At 31.1% G+C, this 9,837-nt stretch overlaps 1 protein-coding gene across 2 annotated transcripts; it reads left to right on the top strand.

The window, feature by feature from the left end:
• The first annotated feature begins 3,645 nt into the window (after positions 1 to 3,645).
• Positions 3,646 to 9,660, top strand: LOC25495443 (calcium/calmodulin-regulated receptor-like kinase 2). Of its 2 annotated transcripts, none has more exons than XM_013595665.3 (8): positions 3,646 to 3,917; positions 5,019 to 5,416; positions 6,207 to 6,360; positions 7,362 to 7,488; positions 7,823 to 7,905; positions 7,984 to 8,055; positions 8,502 to 8,705; positions 9,205 to 9,660. In XM_013595665.3, the coding sequence occupies exons 2-8, from the start codon at positions 5,091 to 5,093 to the stop codon at positions 9,514 to 9,516; spliced, it is 1,278 nt and encodes a 425-aa protein (XP_013451119.1). In that variant the 5' UTR covers positions 3,646 to 3,917; positions 5,019 to 5,090; the 3' UTR covers positions 9,517 to 9,660. The 2 variants fall into 2 exon arrangements, with proteins under 2 accessions (XP_013451119.1, XP_024641643.1); XM_024785875.2 differs by having other exon boundaries at positions 3,647 to 3,917; positions 5,037 to 5,416.
• Positions 9,661 to 9,837: the final 177 nt, after the last annotated feature.

Here is a 9,837-nt window from a genome sequence, read left to right as displayed (position 1 = left end):
AATCTATTTTTTTTAAAAGGCGGTTTGTGACCTACCGTTCTAGCTTTGATTTGTATTTAAAATTGGATCAAATCTCCTAAGATACTAATAGATTCACAAACTGCCTTTAAAAAAAATAGATTTTAAGTTTTTTTTTTTGAAAAAAAAAAAAAAACCGATATATTAAGAACCTAAATAAAGTCATCTTAGTACAAGATGTATCGAAGAAATTTTGATTTGAACTAGATGTATCAACTTTTATTGACCTAAATGTCTTTTATAAATAAGATAAGAGGAAATAGTTGAATTGAATTGTTGCTATTATATTAGACAAAAAAATTGTTGCTATTAATAAATGAAGTGAATTATTTTTGTTGAGGATGATAAATGGAGTTAATGAAGAAAAATTATGCTTTCAGGACATGCTCGTTAGCTGCATGCTGCCTGAATTGTGTCTTGAATTTTTTGCATTGACTTAATTTTAATCTGACTTTGATTTGTAGTTTGAATTTGACAATTTGAATGTGTTTTAATTGTTTTTTAGTTTGTATTTTGGTGTAAGACTTGGCTTTAAACTTTAATTGTTTTAATTTGATATTAGACTTTTATTATTCAAGTGTTTTAATTTGATAATTTCACTTATTGTTTGAATTTGCATTTCCAAAATCTTAGAACTGTTATTTTACATGTGTTTTAGGATTTGAGTTTGCACTCAAATGTTATTTACACAAATGGGTGTCTTAAGATCAACTCAATCCAAACCAACTTGCAATCGGTTTGATTTGGTTCATATTTTACCAAAAAAAACTTGTAATCCAAGCTCAATCCAATATCTATTTTTTGGATATGACTTTTCTAAAGTGAGCAACTCATTCTAAAGTATAAAGTGGACAATATCAACTATTAATTAACAAATTAAAAGTAGATATGATATGCACATCATAACAAATCATTAATTTCTTACAATAACAACCATTGATTTTCTCACTTTACACTTTATTTACTATAGATGATTCTAGCCTCGACTTTTTTTATTGGTTTGAGAATGAGTGTAATAAACCTGACCAAATGAGCTTACACACACCTCAAATCTCAATAATATGTGACTACATCTTTTTTTTTTAAAGCGTTCACTTGATTAATGTTCCGATCACCAAAACGATCACATGAATTTCAATGACACAATAATGTGCATTGACCATCCAATTTAAATAGATGGTTGAGATTGTTTTAATGTGTAAAATTTAATGTATAATTTAAATTGTCCGATCTCAAATCTATAATCAAGATCGCCCACAACGTGAAACTAAGAGCTACACTAATTGCATTAAATCATAGTCCTAATGACAAACCCCTAATTGATCTCAATGGTTGAAAGCTAAGTGAGAGAAAATCCATTTACCTATAAGACATCTCAAAAAGAGAGACAAAACCTAGTCACATAACAAATATAAAAAACCTTTATAGCATTTTTCTTTTCCTGACGGAACCTTTATAGCATTGTTGTTGAGTTGGCTATTTCAAAGATCCCACCATAACATAAGTCAAATCATTCAATAAAAAGTTAATAATAAAGAATCAATATAGTTCATGCATTTTAATCTTGAGTGTCACTTTCACATTAGGCTATACACATCGGAAAATCATATGTACACATCACTTTATTAGCGATAAGAGATTAATAGACAGAAAGTTTCCTTGTTTATACCAAAACAAAATATGAGAAAGGTTCATTCATTGTTTAATTAAAAGTAAAACCATACAATACGATGTTTGATTAACATATGAATGTGATAGCTTGAATAAGATTGCCACACAATCATCGGATCAAATATCAGATTTTTTTTCATAAAGATCAAATATCAATTATTTTGTCATTCATACAATACAAAATTATCAATTAGATTTATGTCAATTACTTTGTACCATTGTGCTCACAAGGCTATTTCATATATAGGATAGGATATACATTTCTATTCCTATAAGAAAGAAAATCAACGTGGTGACATATTTTATGTAAAATAAATACATTGACAAACACAGAAGAAGAAATTTCAGACGGTCATTTAATCCCACCTTGTGTCTATAACACATTTTTTAGAAGATTAGTCATTGCTAAACGGATGTAGAAACTTCTATAAGATATTAACCTAAGAAAAAATTAAGAAATTTTATGAATTAATGTAAAAAAGTAGAATTATATTAAAATCGAGTACATTTAATTACGAGTTTGAGTCATGTTGGTGTTTTTTAAGAGAGATAAATGTATATTCTTTTGTATGTATTCTTTGAACCTTAGAATACTCTTTGTCTTGAATCGATACACCATTCATCCAGCCTAAAAATTATATTGAAAAAATGGGAGTACATTTAAATTTTAAAAGGCATTGAATCAACATACCAAGGTTTTATATTTTTAATTGAACATATTTTATATTCCTTAAAGAAATTAAAATAATGTAATAAACTTTTTTTTTTTTTTAACAGGCGAAAATGAGATATATTAATACTGACACTGTAATTGTTACCGCACAAGGTGTGCCAAAACAATCACAAAAGTGTCAAGTTCCAAACAACATTAAATCCAATCAGTCAATGCCCAAACAAGAAAGCGGACTCGACCACCACTGATGAGTACCAAAACTAAATACAACATTACAAGCCTTTAACCACCACAAAGAAGTTGATTTCACTTTATCTAGCATTTGTGGCAAAGAACTTTGTCTATTTCTAAAAATCTTATCATTCCGTTCATTCCACACCACCGAAACAACAAGTAACCAAATCAAATGAAAGAAGGAACGTTGCCCTCTCGAACAACCTGCATAATTAATAAATTGCACAAAATGATCTGAAGTTGATTGAGAGTCAACCCTTACCACTCCAAGCCATGCTCGCACCAATGATCATAAAGCACTAAAAGTTACACAAGACAAAAACAAATGATTGCATCTTCTACATTTCCACGCCAAGCCATGTAATGAACTTATTAGGTTTAGTACTCCTTAAAATAACTTACTAAGTTTAAATATACATATTTTCTTGACATGTTTGACTAATATTTGATTATATTTCATCATCTTATTTGTTATAATATTACCTATTAAAGTCTATTCTATATTGTAATAAATTAATAACAAATTAAATAATCCAATATCAGTGTAAAATTTATTAACATTGTTAATATATCCTTTTGAAGCTCCAATATTTTTTTAAAGGTCCAATATATTTCTTTATATTTGGTAAATGATTCATTTACTTTTTGTCAAAAAAAAAACAATAATTATTCATTTACATACCAACCCGATTTTGTATTTATTTTATGAGTTTAATAATCGAAACACTCATAAAATGATGGAGAGAAGTCTTGCTCTATATCATCTAATCATATTTTTATTGTGCATTTTTTTTTTACAAATATTTTTATTGTGCTTGTTCATAAAGAAAAATTAAAAGTATGTCATATGTAGTGGTAAAAAAGATCTCCATAATTATTTGACACTGCATAATTTGATGAGATACATATATAAAATAATTTTACAAATTAAATTCTTACCATATAATATAACCTTTTTGGCCAAGTTTTTTAAAACCTTAAACCCCACTCTCACTTCAATTCATCAACACAATTGAATACACCAACAACAACTCCACAAATATATATATATAAATAATCACTTTTTTATTTAAGCCTCCAAGTCCAACTCAGACCCTTTCAACTTTTTTTGTTAAGTTTTTTTACTCTTTCAAGTTTCAATTTCAACAACAAAACATTCTTCTCATAAATCAACAAACAAAAACAACATTCATTCTTATTTTCTAAATCAACCTAAAAAAGACAACCCAGAAGGTTGAATACTCATAAAAGTGTTGAATTTTGAATCAGGATTTGTAAAAATATGATTTTTACAACATGGGTTTGTTCTTCTGCTGATTTGGTATGTGGGTTTGTTGTTTAAGGTTTTTTGCTTGTCATTTTTTTGGATTTGGGTTTGTGGGTTGTTTAGTTTTTTGAACATGGGTTTGGTTTTGGAGAGAGTTTTGTTGCTGAATTGTGTATTAGCTTTTGCTGCTTCTGTTTGTTTTGTTCTTGCTATGTAGAGTTTTGTGGATTTGGATTTCTGGGTTGTTTAGTTTTGTGATGATTTTTGTTGCTGAAGTGTGTGTGTAATTTTGTTTCTGCTTTATTTTTCAGTGTTTTGAAGTTGTTTATTCTTTTCATATTTTGATTAATAGTTGATAGAAAACTTTGATGAACAATGAATTGGTGTTGATGGATTTAGCTTGGTGGGTTGTTGAGTTTCTGTGTTGAGTTAATTTAATAACTTTGTCAATTCGTTCAGAAATATGATCTATCGCCAAGGGAATTTAGTAATAGGATGCACTTGCAGTTCTTTTGATTTTACTTAGAATTTATCAATAATTAAATAGAGTTGGTTTGGGTATGATTGTCATAATTAAGGTGCCGCTGCTATGTTCTATAATTTTGTGGCCAGTAACTTTTGTTTGGGTGTTAGAGAGAGAGCATTTGTTGTGTCTAGATTGATATTTTGTATACATTTTTGCCGATGATTCTTCTTTTAATTTTTTCAGTTGTATAAGTATAACACATTTACAAATTAGTACATTCATGAGTTTAAAATCTGAAATTTGCAAATCATGTTGCATTTGAGTCGTTGATTTCTCAATTGATTACTCGTGTCGACATGTTAATGTCGTGTCTTGTGTAGTGTCTGTGTCAATCCTTCATAGCTCCAAAACTACGAAGCATGGATACAGACACGGACACTGGACACGACATGGACACTGACACGCCGACACCGTTAATAATTTGAGAAAATCACATATTTTAGTGTAATTATATGTGTCGGTGTCGGACACGCCTAATCCGAGGAGTGTCCATGCTTCATAGCTCCAAAAAGAAGCACTAGATGAAAAATATAAAATGAAATCACTTAGTACCTTGAAGTTCAATTTCATGTCATTTATATATGGATGAAGTATTGAATTGACATTAAATTGTGCTAACTTTTTGACAGTGTGCTTCTGTTTTGTAGTACTAGTCTTCTGCAAGATGATTTCACTGTTTAACTATCAAGAGAAATTGAAGAATGGTTCGTCAAACTAATTTAGTTATCATTGGTGTCACCGTTGGTCTGACCCTTGGAATTCTGATTTCTTGCCTCCTATTTTTCGGCATAAGGTGGTGCAGGAAACGTTCTCATCTTTCACGATCTGCGAGTGAGCCTAGTTTGACAACTCTCCCGATACGAACAAATGGACCTGGAACAAGTATCGATTTTAGTGCATCTATCACTAGTTCCATTGGCACATCAAGGTCAGATAATCCACAGAAAAATTCCCATTTCACTTGGTGGAATAATCAAAACAAAGACCGGTTTGCTTCAGCGTCAGGCATTCTAAAGTATTCGTACAAGTAAGGACATTTCGCTCTTGACCATGATGTCAATTCTTTCTTTCTTATTTCAAAATTGTTCTGGCACTGGATAACTTCGATTATTTGATTTGTGAAATTGGAATTTCATATAGTCCTTTTATTAAGAAGTTTCTTCGAGTCCGATAACACGCCTAGTAAAACTTTATTTACTATTAGGTTAAAAACCATTGATGCACTTTAACATAATAAAAGCTTAAAAGTAACTTGTAGAATATTTGGAAATAAGCACTTTATCTATCGGTATAAGCACTTGTGAGAGTGTTTGGTAGAGCTTATGAAAATAGCTTATGATATGTCCGTAAGTTGTTTTCACCCTCTTCAAGCTCCCAACCAATATAGCTTATGAAAACAATTTGACTTCATTTTATCTTTTTTTGATAAAAACATCTTATAGTACATATGCACTTATACGGTAAGGGCTTATACTATAAGTGCTTAATTCAACTGCTTATCCAAATAGACCCTTGGTTCATAATATGGTATCAAACACTTTACGTGCACAAAGTTGATACTTCTTGCCCGTATTCTTCCAAATAAAAGGTAAATTTCAACACAAGATAGATTGAACTTGTTCATTGCCACGCTTTAACCATAGGGCTCTTGTCTGAGGAGACATGTTAAATATAAAATGGTTTATGTGCTTCCACATTAGTTTATATGGAAAAAACAAAAGGAGAAAGTATGACATATAATTACAGATAAAACATTAATGTGGACATTCACATTAATATTAGTAACGGAAGACCTGATACTTTACATGGTGGTACAGAGAACTTCAAAAGGCCACACAAAATTTCACGACTACCTTGGGACAAGGATCATTTGGCACGGTTTATAAAGCCACAATATCTACAGGAGAGGTGGTAGCTGTGAAGGTGCTAGCAAACAATTCTAAACAAGGGGAGAGAGAATTCCAAACAGAGGTATTAACAAATAACTATTATAATACTTGGTTAATAAGACATTTTTATTTTGGTACATTTATATAGTATTGAAAAATGATTCTTCCTTCGTTTGTTTTGACTGAAAGAATCATACAGATTAAGTAGTATAGGGATTAAGCCGTTCCAAAGTTCTTAAAAGACTCTGGGCCTTTTTGGACTGGCTTATTTGATCTTATCTAATATATACTAGCATGAGCACTTCTGAACTATTTGAAAGAGTTTATGGAAACAACTTATGACATGTTCACAAGCTCTCCATGATAGCTTATAAAACTAGCTTATAGCTTATATGGAAACAATTTGATTTCATCTTTTGCTGTAGAAATAGCTTTATTCATTGGCACTTGTATGATAAACATTTTTGCTATAAGCGCTTAATTAAACTATTTATCCAAGCAAGCCTAATGTTGTTGGTTTGCTTAGACCTGACACAAATTAATAGATTTAGCGAAACTGTACATGTAACGATTATCCATCTTGGCTTTAATTACCTTACATATCGAAGAGTTTACTGTCAATAAACTTGGAAGTTCAGTCAATACAGCTAGTATAATGTGCCAGTTATTTCGAACTGTTTGGGAACATCACCATTTTAAATGACCTATAGTTATCTTTATTGGAAATAAAATCAGCAATCATTCCCTCTATTTTGCAAGATAGAATGCATTAGTAGAGATCACTCATTTCCACTATAATAGTGTTTGTCAAATATCGGCTATAGCATAGTGGGTTTTGAATAAATCGCTCTTGTTCCATGATATGCTATTTAGTACAAAATCTTGTCAAATAGTAGCTCTAGCGTTATATCACTATAGCCTAGCGTAATTTGAACAAACCACTATTTTCCACGAACCACGATTGACAACGTAAAATTATTAGTTATAACTTCAGAAACTCAAAGGTCAACTGTTCAATAAATCTAATGGCGATCACCTGCCAGGGTTGTTGAACTTGTGGGTTTTAACATGACATTGTTTCAGGTGTCTCTGCTAGGAAGACTGCATCACCGGAATCTTGTAAATTTGCTTGGATATTGTGTAGATAAAGGACAGCGCATACTGGTTTATCAGTTCATGAGCAATGGAAGTTTAGCAAGTATTCTATATGGTAAGTGGAAGATCATTCCTTCCCATTCTCATTTGGTGTTTCTCCCAATGTTTTAAAAACTGCTAAAATAACTAAACATAGACAGGGCTGGTTCACGGTTCAACTAGTTGAATTGTCCGGTTCAGTTTTTAAAACATTGGTTTCCCCTCCTCTCTTCTAATATGGCATTCATTTGCTGAGAGCTGCATGATTATGTCATCGAATAGACAGAAACATTTTACTTCTTTACATGTTTTTAGTTGTCACGTAATCATTAAAGTTTTCTTTCTGATTTTTCGTTTTTAATTTTACAAATTAATGGTCTCAATTGAGAATTATCTCTGAATATTGATAGATGAAGAAAAGAAGTTAAGTTGGGATGACAGGCTACAGATTGCCGTTGATATTTCACATGGAATAGAGTATCTTCATGAAGGAGTATGTATATTCCCTGTTAGATTTTGTATTGTGCTATGTGAAAATCTGTTTTAATTATTATGAATATTCAATGAACAGGCAGTCCCTCCCGTCATACATCGTGATTTGAAGTCTCCCAATATATTGCTAGATGGCTCTATGAGAGCTAAGGTAATGTTGTTTCATTGTTCGTACAAATTCTTTTTGATAATGTGGTTGCCAAATCATTTTCCTAAATTTGTAGAGAATAATCAATGAAAACATTGCCAAACTTTTTGCACCTTTTAACCGAGATGTTCCTGTCTAGTACACTCCTAGATTCCTAGTAGGTTTTTCATTATACTCATTTGCTTTAGGTTTATGTAAAATGACTTTCTAACATGCTAGTTAAGCTTTATGATTTGGAGTTACATTCTTGAGGAACAGTTCATAAAATCCAATCTTTATCGGTTGAAACTTGTATTTTCAAGTTGGAATTTTCGCAACAGCGATTGGGTTTTTGTGTCTAATATATCAACTAACTTAAAGACACTCTGAATTAGTAAATATTGACTTTAATGCCATTAATTATCTTCTTTTATCCAATATATCAACTAACTTCAAGATATCCTGAGTAGGTTGCTGATTTTGGTCTCTCAAAGGAAGAGAGATTTGATGGCCGAAATTCTGGTCTTAAAGGTACATATGGTTACATGGACCCGGCATATATTTCCTCAAGCAAGTTAACAACCAAGAGTGACATATACAGTTTTGGTGTCATACTTTTTGAGCTCATCACTGCCATCCACCCTCATCAAAATTTGATGGAATATGTTAATCTTGTAAGTTAGTATTGCTTTTGCAAAGTGCTCCTTCATCTTGAATTAGGGAAATGATGAAATGATTTTTCGACAACCGAATTTACATGTCTTTCACAAAAACTTAATGTAGTTTAAATAGGTGGTTAATTATGTTTTGTAGATTATTATTGGATATATCAAGTGTCGAATATCATTTATCAGCAAATTAACTTCATTAGCCACGAATTTGGACATGGTTAACCATAATTTTTAGGCATCCAAATACGTGTAGATTTGAACACCTGAAAGTTATGATTAATCACATCCAAATTTATGGCAATGAAGTTACGTTAATGGTTAATGAGTTTTGGCAAATAGTATATCCATTAACTATATACTCATCATAGTTAACCACCTACTTGAATTGCATTAACCGCTTAAAAGTTGTCGCAAAAATTGTCCAATTTTATCTTCTTGGTATGAATCTTCTTATAGGCATGAAGGTTTCTTTCTGATTTGCTTATTTGTCTTTTACTTCAAGGCTGCTATGGAACATGATGGAATAGATGAGATACTTGACAAGCAACTTGTTGGAAAATGCAATGTTTTAGAAGTAAGGCAACTTGCTAAAATTGCACACAAATGCTTACACAAATCACCTAAGAGAAGACCTTCAATAGGTGAAGTTTCACAAGGTATATCAAGGATAAAGCAAAGGAGATTGCAAAATGTGATGGAAGATAACTTGTCATTTGCAAATAGCAATAACTTTTCAAGAGCCGCGGGTCGATTAGAAGATCGACAAGTTGAATTAAGTAGGATAGTTACCATGACCATCAAAGAAACTGTATGAACACACTTGCTCAATGTGGGGTGAAGTTAAAATTCATATATTTGTAGTAGTCCACAAGGTACCATGGAAAGTTTCCATCTAATCTAATGTAAATGGTACGGCGAAAATCAAAATTGATATCTTAATATTTTGCAAAAAGAAAAACAAGATCTTGTTCTTGTTTTAATTTGCTTACTGTTTTCAAAATTTTGTAAGAAAAATAGTATAACAAATTGAAATAAAAGTAATATTTTTTTTAAAATAAAAGGAAAAGAAAGACATGTTTTCTCACACTAAACACATTGCAAGTGTAAGAAATGAAACAAGACAAATGTTAGGTTT

Source organism: Medicago truncatula, chromosome 6 (assembly GCF_003473485.1).
Source record: "Medicago truncatula cultivar Jemalong A17 chromosome 6, MtrunA17r5.0-ANR, whole genome shotgun sequence".
Lineage (NCBI taxonomy): Eukaryota > Viridiplantae > Streptophyta > Magnoliopsida > Fabales > Fabaceae > Medicago > Medicago truncatula.
The sequence above is the reverse complement of the archived record's forward strand: the minus strand, read 5'-3'. Positions and strand labels throughout refer to the sequence as shown.

Excerpts from the sequence above, each read along its gene's own strand:
- LOC25495443 (XM_013595665.3), top strand. The coding sequence starts at position 5,091 with ATGGTTCGTCAAACTAATTTAGTTATCATTGGTGTCACCGTTGGTCTG. Across the intron at positions 7,489-7,822 it reads TTTAGCAAGTATTCTATATG|ATGAAGAAAAGAAGTTAAGT; the intron begins GTAAGTGGAAGA and ends GAATATTGATAG. Across the intron at positions 8,706-9,204 it reads TGATGGAATATGTTAATCTT|GCTGCTATGGAACATGATGG; the intron begins GTAAGTTAGTAT and ends TTTTACTTCAAG.